The sequence below is a fragment of the Schistocerca nitens genome, chromosome 4, assembly GCF_023898315.1.
Source record: "Schistocerca nitens isolate TAMUIC-IGC-003100 chromosome 4, iqSchNite1.1, whole genome shotgun sequence".
Taxonomy (NCBI): Eukaryota; Metazoa; Arthropoda; class Insecta; order Orthoptera; family Acrididae; genus Schistocerca; species Schistocerca nitens.
The window spans coordinates 577,515,075-577,532,981 of NC_064617.1; the positions used below are offsets into that span (position 1 = coordinate 577,515,075).

Sequence of the window (17,907 nt, forward strand, 5' to 3'; positions counted from 1 at the left end):
GTTGAATGATTCACAGCCAACATGTCTGCATCCCATAAAATTTGGTTACAGGTGAATTCTCTTAATTTTATGGAACAATTAACATGGTGTGGAAACAGGATTCTCAAATATATAGAAATTTTATGTTATCAACAAATTCGAAGTTTTTGTCATTTGTTTTCAAGGGGGAGTGGTAGTATTGATTTTGATGGAGTTTCCATAGCTGAAGTTGTTTCAGTAGCTATTAAAAGTATTTTTGCACTACATTTATGTTAATGGATACTTCACTGTATCTCTGTGTTTCCAGGGGTAATGGTTTGGCTGAGCACTAAATTGTGTTGACAGTTTGTAATCAATTTATTTAAAATACTCTGAATTCCTGTCATGTCTATCTTACTTTAAAATAAATATATCTAAAAACAAAGATGATGTGACTTACCAAACGAAGCGCTGGCAGGTCGACAGACACACAAACTAACACAAACAAACACACAATGACACAAAAACACAAAATAAAATAATGTAGCTTACTGGTACTTTGTTAAACCTTCACAAGCACTTTTAGCAAAGAAGTGTTTAATGATATACAACACAGATGATACAAAGTATTATTCAATTTTTTCATTATATAATCTGGAATGTAACTGAAATCACAGGAAAATTCTTTTAGGGTCAATTACATAAAATGGTTGATCACAGATTAGCACAAAAACGAATTATAATCAAGCTGAACTCTGAAATCTGCATTGTGCTAACATTACTCTCAGATTATTTTGGTGTGAAGTAGGATCAACTATGACTAGAAAAATTTCACAGATTGAGTCAAAACTCACACATTGTTGAAACTGCAAATAACTTTTTCAATTTGTAAAGCTAGGTTAAGGAGAACATTGGCGCTGTCAGTAATTAGTGCAGATAGTAAATGCTGCCATAAGAGCACATGCAGAGGACTCCTAATCGATGTAAAAAAAGTTTAAAGGCATTTCATGGACACTTATTGGCAGAGTGAGAAAGGGAATTCAACTGTTTACAGTGAACAGTCTCATATATGGAGTTTGAAAGGACAGCAGTAAATAATGACTATCTCTCTTACAACAATTGTATCTAGAAATGAATACCAGTATCTATACTGTTTCTATTAAATTTTTAACTACCAAACATATGCTTAAATTGCTAAGAAACTGGAAATAACTCTTTCAGTCTGTAAAGCTAGGTTAAGGAGAACATTGGCACTGTCAGCAATTAGTGCAGACAGTAAATACAACCATAAGAGCACACCTAGATGGAGAGAAATAGTAAGCATGTACCCTTTAATTCAATATTGAACACCTGTTTATTGGCTGTTTCCTAAAAAGATGTGTCTCAGTTGCTCAGTGGTTACATGCTGGGCTATGATACTGAAGGGTCGGGGCTGAAATCCAGCTCACAGTTAACATTTCTTTCAATTACCACCTCTTTTATGTTTGGCAATATTCACTAATGTGCAAAATGCCAAGTAGAATTATAGTTTGGCAACAAAAGTTAAACTATTGGTCCCTACACATCTGTGTGGGTAAGTATATTCACAGATCTAAAGAAGGCAATGGTACACCACCTCAAAAATGACTATGCCCAGTAAATCATTGTGATGGTCAAACCAAGATTAATGCAATCACAATGACTAACATCTGGCTGCAAATGGTCCAGAAAATAATGTTCCTGTGACACCTCTATCTTATTATGAGCCTGCAATGGCACCAAAACTAGTTAAAGGAGTAATAAATTGTACTGAATTTAAAAAGTGGCTGACTGCATCTCAAACATAAATAAACCACAAATTTAAAACATTCACAATGGGTATAATGATATTTTGACTTTACTATTTACCCTGCTACTATTTATAATATTTCGACTGACCTTGTCTTAAGATGTCTCCACTGGACTGGGTAACGAAGGAAAGATGATTTCCATTTCCACTCGTGACTGTACTGTATGGTGGCCTGAAATGGTGAGCTTCAAAACTGACACAGTGTGTGTGTGTTTTGAGTTATATATGTTTTCCAGGAATGATTTTCTGTCACGAAGTTCCAAGATGGCATCAGTTGCGGAAGTATTGAATATAGAAGTTCGCGAAAATAGTGTTTTACAGTGTCTATCTTGCAAAAAGTGCACAAAACCTGTTAAAAGTGGCTTTGTCTGTGTCCAGTGTAACCATAAATTTCATTTTCGTTGCGGAAAGGTTGATCCTTCACTGAGAAACGACGATAATTGTGCGACTATGTGGAACTGTGCGGATTGTAAACAAAGGGCTGCATCCCTTAATGGTCAAGAAACGTGTACGTGTGATGCAGCAAGGAAGACCGACAGTATCAAAAAGGAAAACCAAACATATATTACAATTATTGGACTCTTACAGGACGAATTAAAAAAAAGGACGAATTAAAAAAACTGTACAAGAAATATGAATTAAATCCACACAAGTCGGAGCAATGGCGTGGTAAAACAAAAACCAAAGATGTGAAAATCGGTGCTTCATCCTCCGAAAATGATCTGTTGTTAATTATTGCTGAGCTACGAAAGGACACAAAAATTCTGAGTGATGAAAACAGAAGACTCAAGCTTAAATTGGAAGAGATTGGTCATCAGGTATGTCTTAATATCCCAAAACCTATGGAAGGATTGCCAGAAAGTGAAGCTACGACTAAAACGGCTCACAACAGGCCTAGCAGTAGATGGGTAACTGTAAAATCGAAGGGGGGCGCTTACACACATATTAACAATAAACATAGGCAGTACTTTGTGTTACCATTGTGGCGGCAGCACCGTCCAACGCACGCAGGGCTGAACTACGGCACTGCCGACACAAGTAGGGGCAGCTGTACCGTTACGCGGAATTTCGGCAACGGTGCGTCGCACACCGGACCGCACGGGAACAAAGCTGCCACCAGTGCGAACTAGTCGACGGGACGCGACACACGTCTCCCCAGTTCTTCCGCCACGGACCACGTGCGTCGAGTCAACGTGACTCCGCCGTAAATGCGTATGCGCGGTCGCAAACGCAGTCGCCGTTAAATTGTCTTTCGTTTCTTCGCGGACGTTACGGCGCCTCCTGTCGCACCAGGAGCAGAACATTCGGTGACGCGGCCTTTTGCCTCACTCGGTCCACGCGGTCGCGCCACGGCTCGTCACTGGAGTGTACACCCTCCGGGATCGGTGAGCAAGCCGTGCCGCCAGTGCAACGCACCCATATAGACGAACATCAGCGAAGATTGTTATGTGACATTTATTGCAGCGGTAGGAAAAATAAATGTGTCCTGTCCCGAAACCGCTTTAGTCGTTTATTGCTAGAAAGCCTCTCCCTTGAGCATAGTGCGTGGGTGCGGCAATAAAGCCGGTTCACTGCACATGAGCGACTGTAAGCGGAGATACAACACGTTCCCGCTTCACTGGTGACCCCGACGTGATCTGAGGCTAAAAAAAACACGTGGTGACGAACGTTCTTCGGTACGAGAGACGTGGAACCGCGAGTAGGCTTGCGCGTATACGCCCGCGCCGAACAGTGCTCCATAGTAATTTTTTTTTAACTAACTTTTTTTTGTATTGTTTTTTGTGCGCGTTTGTTTTGTTCGCAGACTGCTTAGTGTTATTTTTTTTCTTTTCGTGTGTTTCCCTTGTGTTATTTTCACTGTGTACTTTCCTCTTGTACGAGGATTCGACTCTGAACTAAGATGGCGACACTAGAGGAGTTGCAAAAGACCGTCGAAGAACTGCTCGCACGCAACACGAGGCTAGAGAGTGAAGCAGACTTGGAGGAAATCATCGATGGCCTTCAAGAGCAAGAAATGGAAGACAAGAAGATGCGATCCTATGCTGTAATCCCCCCGATACTCTTGGATGCGAGGAAAAGGCGTGTGACGTTCTCTAATGACAATGGTCGTATCGAAGATTTTACGGCAGAATATAAGGAACGACAATTGCTGAATGTTTGGACCGAGTCGGAAAGCGAGTTATTTAAAGAGAAGTATTTGCAGCATCCGAAGAACTTCGGCCTCATCGCCTCTTACCTGGAGCGCAAGAGTGTCTGTGATTGCGTCCAGTATTATTACTTGAGTAAGAAGACAGAAAATTACAAACAGCTCCTGCGCAAATCGCGACAACGGACACGCGCTTCTCGAAACAATCCTCACGGGAAAGTAAGTGGTGCCAGTGGTTCCGGGAGTGGTAGTGGTGCTCAGTCCCTTGCCGATGTTCCTGGTGGTGTGACGACTCTTCTCCAACGAGAGCAGCAACAACAGAAGCAGGAGATGGCGCCTCCTCCTCTTTCACCACCTCCTGTGGCACCTGCACCATCCTCGTCACCTGCTCCGTCCGCAACCACGCCTTTAGCAGTTTCTACCACGACATCTACGACATTAGATGTCAAGGACGGTCGACCCACACCAACAGCATCACCAGCTGACAAGGAACAGACGGCGTCTGACAAGGATAAGTCTTCGGGAGATGGGAAGGTAGAGAACAAGAAGAAAGACAGGAGAAAAGAAGACAGGAAGAAAAAAGGAGATGATGAATCGAGTGATGAGGAGTGCACAGACTCTCAGGCCGGAACGGCCTCCACCGCCGGCACAGCCCCCGCAGGCGCCTCCGCCCCAGCCGCCACCTCCATCGCAGCAGACGTCTCGCCAGGCCCCACCTCCGCAACCGCAACCTCCCCAGCAGCAAGCACAACCGCAGCAACCACCGCAGCAACCGCCTCCGCCGCCACCTCCCCAGCAGCAACCACCACAGCAGCCACCTCCTCCACCTCAACAGCAACCACCTCAGGCACAGATCGAGTACCTGCCCCCACCTTCGCAGCCTCGTAACCGAATTTCATTGTTGCATCCTCAGGAGTTCCTCAGGCCTCTGCCACAGGGGGCACGCCTCCAACCTCCGACCGACCAGGTGCGTGAAGCGATGCCCTTGGTGGCATCTGCACCCACTGTCCATTACGATATTGGTCCACCGTACAAGAGAATGCGGCTCGGAGAGGCTAAGCCGGATGTGCAGCAACCTCTGCGTATCGACACGAGGGAGCAGCAGCCGCAAGCTTACACCCCACAAGTGGAGGCAATCTCACCGACTCTGCCATCGGATTCTTTACAGGAGGAGACCACTTTTCGTTCTACAAAAGATGAGCTCTTGCAACAGATTGGGAAAGTGTACCGTGAGATTGCAAAGGCGGAAACTCAGATCCATAAACTCAAGAAGAAACAGCAAGAACTTGAGGAGGCTGCAAGTAAGCCTGCCATTAAAAAGGAGGAGGAAGAAATTGCTCTGCCAAAACACCAGAGCCCGGCACAAAAAATCTACGCGGAGAATAGAAAAAAAGCTCAAGAAGCCCACAGTTTGCTGGAGAAGTTGGGTCCAAAAATTGAACTGCCGTTGTACAACCAGCCATCGGACACTGCTGTCTACCATGAGAACAAGAGAAGGTGCCAGTTGTTGAAGAAACGCTTGGTAGAGCATTTTCGAAGACAGCACGCTGAGTGGGAAAATCGTGAGAAGTTTCTGACGGCAACATACTCCAAATTGATGCAGGAATGGTTGCGTAAGGTGGAAAAAGCGGAAGCCTCTCAAAAAAGGAAAGCTAGGGAAGCGAAGAATCGTGAATTCTTTGAGAAAGTGTTTCCAGAGCTTAGGAAGCAGCGGGAAGATAGAGAAAGGTTTAATACAGTTGGTGCCAGGATCAAGAGTGAAGCGGGAATGTGTTGTATCTCCGCTTACAGTCGCTCATGTGCAGTGAACCGGCTTTATCGCCGCGCCCACGCACTATGCTCAAGGGAGAGGCTTTCTAGCAATAAACGACTAAAGCGGTTTCGGGACAGGACACATTTATTTTTCCTACCGCTGCGCACCGTCCAATGCACGCAGGGCTGAACTACGGCACTGCCGACACAAGTAGGGGCAGCTGTACCGTTACGCGGAATTTCGGCAACGGTGCGTCGCACACCGGACCGCACGGGAACAAAGCTGCCACCAGTGCGAGCTAGTCGACGGGACGCGACACACGTCTCCCCAGTTCTTCCGCCGCGGACCACGTGTGTCGAGTCAACGTGACTCCGCCATAAATGCGTACGCGCGGTCGCAAACGCAGTCGCCGTTAAATTGTCTTTCATTTCTTCGCGGACGTTACGGAGCCTGCTGTCGCGCCAGGAGCAGAACATTCGGTGACACGGCCTTTTGCCTCGCTCGGTCCACGCGGTCGCGCCACGGCTCGTCACTGGAGTGTACACCCTCCGGGATCGGTGAGCAAGCCGTGCCGCCAGTGCAACGCACCCGTATAGACGAACATCAGCGAAGATTGTTATGTGACATTTATTGCAGCGGTAGGAAAAATAAATGTGTCCTGTCCCGAAACCGCTTTAGTCGTTTATTGCTAGAAAGCCTCTCCCTTGAGCATAGTGCGTGGGCGCGGCGATAAAGCCGGTTCACTGCACATGAGCGACTGTAAGCAGAGATACAACACGTTCCCGCTTCACCATTAAATAACAAATATAATTCGCTTCAAAACACAGATGACATAGAAACTGTATCAGCACATTCATCTGATAAAGGTGGTGCAGGACTCTCAAAATTTAGCGAACAGCCAAGGAAGGTATAAGAAAAAACATAAAATCAAGATTTATTCAGACAGTTACGCCAGATGATTAGCAGCTATGTTAACGGAAAGCGGACCTCGTGTGATTAACGAGTTTGAAATAGAAGGTACTGTTAAATCAGGAGCTGGTTTACGAGATGTTTCAACATCAATCAAGAAAGAAAGCACAGTCCTCGCGGACAGAGACTTTGTAGTGGTAATGGCCGGAGCAAACGAAAGGAAGATTGCTACTTCGACACTGAAGAAGAATCTCGGAATGTTAACCCACACCAACGTGATTGTTGTTAATGTGCCACATCGACATGATTTGTCACAGTGGTCATGTGTGAATAAGGAAGTGGAGCAGACAAACAAGGAGTACAAAGCTATCTGTAAGCACTTTAAGAATGTTTCCCTAATTAACACCAGTAGTTGTAGCAGAGAATGGCATACCAAGCATGGTCAACATTTCAGTTATCTAGGTAAACGTGTTTTAAGTGATACAATTATCGGAATAGTATTGGATAAGCTAGAGAAGGAAAAAAGACCAGTAATGTGTTTGGATTATGTTTCAACTGAGATGACTAAAAACGTTTATGCATAGACCAGGTTGGGTGTTCTAGTAACATAAGGACACAACCTGGTCAACTTTCATGCAGTAACAGTAGGTCATGTCAACTAAGAGAATACGCAAAAAAAGAAATGCCTAAGTAGAGTTTAAAATATGCTACCTCAATATTCAGGGCATGGCAGATAAAAACTTAATTGTCAACGAATTTTCAAATGAAAACGTGATAGATATTCTGTGTTTAAGTGAACATTGGTGTAAAGAGGATGAGCTTGGGTACAAAGTATTGGATGATTACACACTACTTACAAGGGAACCTCCCCATTGCACCCCCCTCAGATTTAGTTATAATTTGGCACAGGGATAGGCCTTGAAAAACTGAACACAGATCAATCGAGAAAACAGGAAGAAGTTGTGTGGAACTATGATAAAAATAAGCAAAATATACAAACTGAGTAGTCCATGTGCAAGGTAGGCAACATCATGGAAGCTGTTGGCTTACGAGCGCTGTGGTCCCGTGGTTAGCGTGAGCAGCTGGGGAACGACAGGTCCTTGGTTCAAATCTTCTCTCGGGTGAAAATTTTAATTTTTTATTTTCAGATAATTATCAAAGTTCAGGCACTCACACATAATCAACTTCGCTCTCAAACATTCCAGGATATGTTCAGATTTGCTTGGACATATACAGAATTTGACGGTCTATGCACGGAAACATTTGAAAACGTAAAAAACATATGTTTTGACAGAGCACAGGGAAAACTGTGCGACTCTGAAACTGTTGCATTCATTTGATGCAGTTTATGTGACAAACTCTTATGTTTTCATCACTTTTTTTGGAGTGATTATCACATCCACAAGAAAACCTAAATCGGGCAAGGTAGAAGAATCTTTTTACCCATTCGCCAAGTGTGCAAGTTAGGTGGGTCAACAACATATTCCTGTCATGTGACGCACATGCCGTCACCAGTGTCGTAAAGAATATATCAGACGTGTTTTCCTGTGGAGGAATCGGTTGACCTATGACCTTGCGATCAAATGTTTTCGGTTCCTATTGGAGAGGCACGTCCTTTCGTCTACTAATCGCATGGTTTTGCGGTGCGGTCGCAAAACACAGACACTAAACTTATTACAGTGAACAGAGACGTCAATGAATGAACGGACAGATCGCAACTTTGCGAAAATAAAGAAAGTAAAATTTTCACTCGAGGGAGGACTCGAACCAAGGACCTTTCGTTCCGCAGTTGATCACTCTAACCATGAGACCATGGCACTCATCAGCTAATATTCTCCTTTATGTTGCCTATCTTGCACATGGACTACTCAGTTTGTATATTTTGCTAATTTTTTCATAGTTCCACACAACTTCTTCCTGTTTTCTCGATTGATTTGTGTTCAGTTTTTCAAGGCCTATCCACTGTGTCAATTTATAACTAAATCTGAGGGAGGTGCGATGGGGAGGTTCCCTTGTTAGTTGCTATTGCAGAAAACAGCACTTACGTGGTGGGGTAGCAATATATGCAAAAACAACTCTTGCACCAAACTGTGGCAGGATAGATCTCAATACCCTTTGTGATGAAATGCATTTTGAAATGTCAGGTCTAGTAATTGAGAGCCTTAAGCTAATGGCAGTAGTAGTGTACAGGCCACCTAGTGGTGGGGTCTAGTGTAGCAGGGGATACAACCCGTCGGCTTTGAACAATGACGTCACAAGTTGCCAGAGAGCATGTATTACAAAGATGAAAGAGCTGAGGAGAATGTTGAGAAACAAAGGAATGCGAGAGAGATAAACTTTATTTCACATATGTAAGGGCCAGTAGTATTTTCACGTTAACGATAACGCGTGTTTGTATCTTAGTATTTCTGTGCAAAATACAATGGAAAGAAATGAATGAAATTACTAGCAAAGCATACATCACGTTACATGTATGTCAGTTGTATCTCGAAAGTCGGGTCTAGTGCAGCAGGGGATACAACCCGTCGGCTTTGAACAAGGAATGCGAGAGCGATAAACATTGATCTTGTCAAAAGCCGAGAAGCGATTCTTCTTAGTGTTGTAGCTCCCTTCAGTAGCTAATAACTGTTTTTTGGCTTTTTAAAAAAAAATCTCACGAGATATAATAAACTGATCCTACTTTATTAAGCAATCAATAAAAAAACTAAACTAAAACATAACAGCAATAGTTTTTTATTGATTGCTTAATAAAGTAGGATCAGTTTATTATATCTCGTGAGATTTTTTTTTTAAAAAAGCCAAAAAACACTTATCAGCTACTGAAGCATGTGTATATTCTAATGGGTGCGGGAGTTCCGACTCCTGGGGAGGTGGGTGGGTGTTATGCATGGCTAATCTATTCTATTTGCAGTTTACCATTTTCGCTTTTGCTGTTATGTTTCAGTTTCGTTTTTTTTATTGATTGCTTAATAAAGTAGGATCAGTTTATTCTATCTCGTGAGATTTTTTTTTTTTTTTAGAAAAGCCAAAAAACACTTATCAGCTACTGTGCCTTGGACGCTAATAGTATCCCATTCGTTACTTGAGCTATATAGCTATACGCAACATTTTTATCTTGTTCGCGAATTGACATATATAGTGTCAGTGTAAAGGCGAAGTGAAGTACGGGATACAAATTATAGTTGTGTCGTCAGTGTAAAGGCAAAGTGAAGGATGTTGTTGTGATGGGGGTTTCGGAAGTACACATTCCAAAATGTCATGCTGATACTAGAGCTGGGAAACGAAAAAAGATCGCCAGCTCCCAAATTTCTGTTACGTACTTCGCAACACGGAAATACACATATTGGTGGAATAAAAAAGTGAAATATGGCAAAATAATGAAAGATAGATAAATAAGGAAATGGAAAAGAGAACTTACCACACGGAAATATCGACGAATAACGGAAGCTCGTCTAAAGAGACAGTAATGAAAATCACATACCCACACTCACAACAAACACATTACGAAATCTCTCTCTCTCTCTCTCTCTCTCTCTCTCTCTCTCTCTCTCTCTCTCCCCCATACACACACACACACACACATTTACCAACCCCCCCCCCCCTTTCCTCCCCCCCCCCTCCCTCCTGAAATTAACTGAGATGTTTGGGACGGTACATTTTGCCCACATGTTTAATGAAACATTTAAACGGGCAATATGTCCGCGGAATGCTTTGTCTCCAAGAATACTCATCTAGATGGCTTTGAAGAGTTGTAATTTGCCGTTTCCCTTTCCCTATGAGTGATTTTACCGCTGACCAGTACCCCTCTATGCTGTTAGTACAGGTGCCTGTCGATAGAGATCTAAATTCAATGTTATGGTTTACTACAAGATGTTGGTAACCCCTATCCCCTAAATCCCTATAAGAAGAAAACCCGTCTGAAATAACAATAGATCCCTCTTCCACCTCATCTTCAATTAACCTAACCAAAACTTCCTTACTTCTATTTGGTACTACTCTAAAGACTACATCATTACAATGCTGACCTGAAACTACTGCCCCCCACACCCATAATCCAACCGGAGGTTCCCCCCTATTGTATTTCCTTTTCCCAAAATGAGACTCATCAATTTCCACCATAACGCCCGGCCCCCCCAACGGCCCCCTATATTTCATATATTCCCCACAAACCTCCCTACAAAACGAATACCAGTCTACTACGGTATGTTTACTGACACGACACTCATGCATACACAGCCATACAGGATATCTTAAACACCAACAATATGTTATTTTCATTATGTCTCTGAGGGCGAGCTTAGATTTCTCGAACCACGTCCCTCGTCTAATGGACCGCCACAACCGATCTTTGCTGCAGCGCCATATGAACAAGTCGTGAGTACGGCGACTCGATACACTCGTAAGATGCATATGTTCGCCGCACTCACGACATTGAACGTATTCCGCTATGAGATCACACATTTGCAGGAAGCAAATTGTGGTCAACATATCTTGGCCCATAACTTCCCTTAAATCGTCCAGATTCATAGGGGTAGACAAATCCATTCCTAAAAACGAAAATAAGACACTACAAATTGTTCTATAATAAAAAATTAATAATCCGCATTACCTCAATATCATTACGAAAAATATTAAGTACCGGCCGAATAAAAAACAAACAATTAAGTTAATTAAATCACACGTTTAATGATGTACCGAATATCAAGCGATCTCTTTTAGATGAACATTCAATTATTTTAATGATAGTGCTTATTAGAACACAGAACTGCTTTATTATCTATGCCTCGAAGTGAAGACATTATGATCTATGACTAAGGAATGACGTCATTGTTCAAAGCCGACGGGTTGTATCCCCTGCTGCACTAGACCCCGAAAGTCTTTCGAACTGTATTGCTTAAGTGCAGTATGGGATACAAGTTCAGCGTACTCGATTTCTTAGTTTCAAGTGGCATTGCTGTCCTGTTGTTCACTTGAACTATGTATCCCCTGCTTCGCTAAACCGCAAATGAAACACCCGATACAAATTAAAAGCTGATTCGAAGTGTGTTGCTTAAGTACAGTCCGGAATACGAGTTTGTCGTAAGGCGATTTCTTCATTTTCACTAGCATTACTGTCCTGTTCTTCGCCTGAACGATGTATCCTCCGCTTCAGTAAACCCTAAGTGGAACACGGGATACAAATTGTAGATGTGCTGTTTATTTCGTCTCCGCTATTACTAACAGTCCTTTCTTATGTACATATCAGTATTACTGATGACAGAAGGACATACGTATGTAATATATGTATACCAGACTTCTATTGACCTCGATATATGTACACTGGTAACGAATAGGTGGAAATACACGTACGTTACATTTGCAACCTGTTTCATTTTATACGTTTTACGAAGACTTCGTAATCTATTCTATTTGCAGTTTACAATTTTCGCTTTTGCTGTTATGTTTCAGTTTCGTTTTTTTATTGATTACTTAATAAAGTAGGATCAGTTTATTCTATCTCGTGAGATTTTTTTTAAAAAAAAGCCAGAAAACACTTATCAGCTACTGAAGCATCTGTATCTTAGGATCAGTTTATTCTATCTCGTGAGATTTTTTTTTAATAAGCCAAAAAACACTTATCAGCTACTGAAGCATATTGGTGGAATAAGATAGTGAATTATGGTAAAATAGTGAAATATAGATAAACGATCGCTTTTAGATTCACATTCAGTTATTTTAATGATAGCGCTTATTAGAACACAGAACTGCTTTATTATCTATGCCTCGAAGTGAAGACATTACTATCTATGACTAAGGAATGACGTCATTGTTCAAAGCCGACGGGTTGTATCCACTGCTTCACTAGACCCATGACCCCCATATCTTTCTGGAGAAACTTGAGGAACTCTTAATGTACTTATGTATACCGAAATGGAAAAAATACAATGTTGTCATTGGAGGGGATATCAATTCAAGTTCTGATGTCCTGCAGGACAGAAAAACTGTGACAGAGCTCAAAAATGTGCTTCGACAATTTAACATGTACTATGTTAACTGCAAACCTACCAGAGGCTCATCCTGTCTAGACAATATATTTACAAATATTAAGAGAACTTGTATGTCCACTGATGTAATTAGCTTCCCTTTCTCAGACCATGATGCAGTATATCTGAGTCTTAATAATGTAACTTCAGACTGCACCAAACCAGAATCTAAAACTGTGATTACTAGACCAGTGAGCAGAGAGAGGATGGATAGGTTTAGACATGCCCTCACTTATTTCAGTTGGGACATATGTTTTATTAGGCTTCAACACTGTTCAGCCGATATTGTATTCACAAAGTTTTTCTCCATCTTTTTAAATGTATTTGAAAATAGCATCCCTCTGAAAAAATGTACAGTGAATATTAGTAGTAATTACAAGAAAAGGAAAACGAAGGAATGGTATACTCCACAGTTAGGGCAACTGAAAAATACTGTTATGCTGTATTCTAGTCTGTACAAAACCAGTAAATCAGAACTGTATAAAGACCTGTATGCTAAAGCTAAATGCAAGTACAGGAAGGCAATAAATGAAGCAAAGAAACTGCATAACATAGTAAACATTGAAAAATCTAACAATAAATGCAAGAAGGCCTGGAGTGTAATAAACTCCATTGCACACACTAAACACAAAGAGGAAATTGCCATTAACCCAGAAGATTTTAATAAATATTGCATTCAGTCCATTGAAGAAATTAGTAGTTCAATAATCAAACCACCTGAAAATGCACTTAGTATTATGGACAGATGCTTTGAAAAGCTTCCCCCAAGCACCTTCACTTTCACAGAAGTGAGCCCAAATAATATCCTAAAAATAGTGAAAAATTTCAAACCTTCAGTTAGTGTTGATTACTATGATATGTCATGTAATTTGTTGAAAGATGTTATTGATTGTGTGATTTATCCTTTAACCTTTTGTGTTAACAAATGCCTAGTTGAAAGTAAGTTCCCCGACATACTAAAAATTTCTAGAGTTGTGCCCATATACAAAAAAGGGGAAAAGAACTGTCCCGCTAGCTACCGACCTATATCCATGACCCCAGTTTTTTCAAAAATTTTAGAAACGATTATGTATGAGCAAGTTAGTGCCTACTTGGGTAAACTAAATATAATTAGTGATAAACCGTTTGGATTTAGGAAAGGTAAATCCACAACAGATGCAATGGACTCCCTTGTAAAATTAGTCCTAGATGTGTTCGAGGCTAAGGACTATGCCCAGGCTACATTTTGTGATCTGAGCAGAGCCTTTGACTGTGTAGAGCATGACACTGTGCTGAATAAGCTAGTTTACTATGGTTTTGATGACAACAGTATAAATATGTTCAGGTCTTTTCTAGAGAACCATCAACAAGTTGTGTGCATTGGTAGGGAGAAATCAAATTTGGTTAATGTTAGGTACAGAGTGCCTCAAGGATCGGTGCTTGGACCTTTACTGTTTATACTAATGATTAATGACCTGCCCTTATTCATAAAATCTCATACAATATTGTATGCTGATGACACAACTTTTCTACATAAAAGCTCTGATCTAGGTACACTGAAAACACTGACCACAAATACCCTTGCTCAGTCCTCATTATGGTTCAAAGCTAATGGCTTCTTGCTAAATGAAAACAAAACCCAGACACTTTACTTTAGCCTCAGAGAGATTCCTAACTACCAGGAATTAGAAACTGTTAAATTTTTAGGTGTTACTATTGACAATAAATTGACGTGGGAACCACCCATTAAAAATATATTGGGTAGGCTTTCAAGAGTGATTTTTCTAATTAGAAATTTAAAAAGACATGTTCCCAATGACTATGTGAGATCAGCATATTTTGCCTTCTTCCAAAGCATCATCTCTTATGGTATTTTACTGTGGGGTAGTAGCTGTCATGTAAATGACATTTTACTTTTACAGAAGAAAGTAATAAGAATAATAACAGATTCTGATAAAACAGAACACTGTGAACCTCTGTTTATTAAATTGCAGTGTCTTACAGTAGTAAACATATTCATCTACAATGTTTTAATGTACATTAGTAACAATGTGTCTAATTTTGTGTTGAGAAGTGATATTCATAGCCATAATACTAGAAACAGAACATCTGTAGATGTACCATATCATAGATTATCAAAATCACATAACTCTTACCTACTTCTTGGACTAAGGATGTTTAATAGACTAAGTGCTGCCTTTAAAGAACTGCCTGTGAATATCTTTAAAGCTAAATTATACAAGCTACTAGTGAACAATCCGTTTTACTCCATTGATGAATTCTTTGAAGATGAAAATACTGTATTCTAACGTGTACCTATTTTATGTAAACCAATTCACTTCGATATAGTAGTTTATGTAGAAATATATGCTCTTGACTTTGTCTATTGCTGTAATCAGCTGAACGACAATAAAATTATTATTATTATTATTATTATTATCTATTAAGAAAGCAATATGTACCGTGAACTTTAATCCCTTGTGCTAGAGTCAGGAGTTTCTCAAATTTGCTGATATGTGAATTGCAGTTTTAATTACAAAATAAGTATACAGGGACAGTTTTCATAATGATCCTTCATGAAAGTTTGTAATTATATTCTGGGCTACGACTCTGATTTTTGGCTACTACTTACCAGTAGCAATGGTAGTAATGGTATAACAACTCAAGTGTCCTTAAGTACCTCTCCCTGACAGCACAAATGTTCATCCAGTCTTACAAAGTGGTGTATGCTAAAATGTGCTTCTAAGAGAAAAATGAGCCATAAGCCTAGCTAAACTTGATCCAATTGTACCCCAAGGAATTTTACACACTGCATTTCATTTAATAGAGGACCATAAATCACTAATTTTGGTGCTACCAGGTCTTTTCTGTTTATTTAGAACTGTGTACATGATTCTTTGTAATACTGATACTTACGCTATTTGCAGTGAACCAGTTTAATTCCTTTTCAGCTATCATCGGAGCCATGTAGGGTAAGGCTGAGTTTAGACAGGTTTTTATTTAGGTGGTGGTGGTGGTTACTTTTCTGGAATTTTCCAATCTTTCATTTATTATTATTATGACTATTATTATTGTTATTATTATTATTATTTCTTTACTTTCTCAGACGTTAAGTCTGGTTGAGAATGGAAAGTGACGCGGACCTTGATCAAGCGTCACTTCCTATTAACTGTACGGTATGTGTTATATTGCATTTAGGAACTTTCGAGTAATTGAACATGTATCAATAATTACGGATTTCTGTAGTTGTATATATGTGTTTGGATGTAGCTGTATTGCATTGATGTACTGGTGGATATTGTGTGGTATGACTCCTGTAGTTGATACTATAATTGGTATGATGTCAACTTTATCCTGATGCCACATGTCTTTGACTTCCTCAGCCAGTTGGATGTATTTTTCAATTTTTTCTCCTGTTTTCTTTTGTATATTTGTTGTATTGGGTATGGATATTTCGATTAGTTGTGTTAATTTCTTCTTTTTATTGGTGAGTATGATGTCAGGTTTGTTATGTGGCGTTGTTTTATCTATTATAATGGTTCTGTTCCAGTATAATTTGTATTCATCATTCTCCAGTACATTTTGTGGTGCATACTTGTATGTAGGAACTTGTTGTTTTAAAAGTTTATGTTGTAAGGCAAGCTGTTGATGTATTATTTTTGCGACATTGTCATGTCTTCTGGGGTATTCTGTATTTTCTAGTATTGTACATCCGCTTGTGATGTGATCTACTGTTTCTATTTGTTGTTTACTAAGTCTGCATTTATCTGTTGTGGTATTGGGATCTTTAATAATATGCTTGCTGTAATACCTGGTGTTTATTGTTTGATCCTGTATTGCAATCATGAATCCTTCTGTCTCACTGTATATATTGCCTTTTCTTAGCCATGTGTTGGATGCGTCTTGATCGATGTGTGGCTGTGTTAGATGATACGGGTGCTTGCCATGAAGTGTTTTCTTTTTCCAATTTATTATTATTATACGGGTGCTTGCCATGAAGTGTTTTCTTTTTCCAATTTATTATTATTATTGTTATTATTATTATTATTATTTTGTTCTGACTATGGCTGTGGGAGGAACTGCTCTCTGGCACTTGCAAACTTCTCATTCACGTTATGTACTGCTACTAATTTTTCTTTTGAATACCTTGCATCACACTTTTGATTTAAAAAATTATCCCAAGATGAAGTATCTAGGCAAAGATATTTACCTTCACAAGCTGCCTGCATCTCTCCTACTTTTCCTCCCATTCCTTTCTTTTCCTCACACTGCTACACAGTAACAACACTTTAATATGGAAATTTGTCTTTTAGTACAAGTATAGTAATTATTCTTAAATTTTATGCAAAGTTCCTCATCTCTACTGATTCATTTTTATTTCACCTGTATTTTTATCATTTTAAAAGGTGAGTTTATTAATTTAGTTGTACATCTACTAGTATTAATAAAGCAATATTGTGAAAAGGATAGTTGCTACTCACCCTGTAGCGGAGATGTTGAGTTGCAGATACCACAACAAAGAGACTGTCAGAAAGTGATCTTTCAGCCAACAAGGCTTTTATCAGAAATAGAAAACACACACACATACACACACACACACACACACACACACACACACACACACACACACACGACCACAATCTCTGGCTGCTGAGGCCTGACTCAATCTGAGTAGCAACTATCCTTTTCATAATATTGTTACATTCCATCCTGGATTTTCCTTAGTTTCAGTAAAGGAGAGATAAGTATGTAGGCAAATTTAATACTTAGGTACTGCTGATGATCTTGAACACTTTCATTACAGAGTTGGAGCAGGAGATGGCTACAGTGTATTTGTAAGTGACTCTGGAATGCTAATGACCTGTGGAGATGGCACATTTGGTTGTTTGGGTCATGGTGACTGGAATAATTGCTTGCGACCAAAGCTTGTTGGTACGTAGTATAATCCATATGTAATTTCAGTAGAAAACTCTGATGGTTACATCTCACTGAACATGTCAGCAAGCACTGTTATATATTGCAGGATGGCTGCGTTCAGATCTGCTATTTGTAACTCTAAAAAATCCCAGTAATCTACTTCAGCTGTGCATATTTCTCAACCAAATAATTCAGAGATAATTCTTTTCTATCATTAATAATGTAGGAAAAGACATGCCAAGTTGCAGGCAGGCACAATTAAAAGACATAAATAAAGTGTTTGGCCACAGCCTTCATCAGTAAAAGAGAGACAACTCACCATTTGCACACACACAAGCAAGGAAACCTCATGCACACACAACTGTCAATTCCAGCATCTTGGGTCAGCATTCCG

At 40.2% G+C, this 17,907-nt stretch overlaps 1 protein-coding gene across 1 annotated transcript in view; it reads left to right on the forward strand.

Annotated features, from left to right (window-relative positions):
- Positions 1–17,907, forward strand: part of LOC126252980 (serine/threonine-protein kinase Nek8) — a 326,833-nt gene that overhangs the window by 139,713 nt on the left and 169,213 nt on the right. The window contains exon 14 of the mRNA XM_049954008.1: positions 17,401–17,528. Coding sequence (XP_049809965.1) covers positions 17,401–17,528 — 128 coding nt within the window. The remainder of the gene's footprint in view (positions 1–17,400; positions 17,529–17,907) is intronic.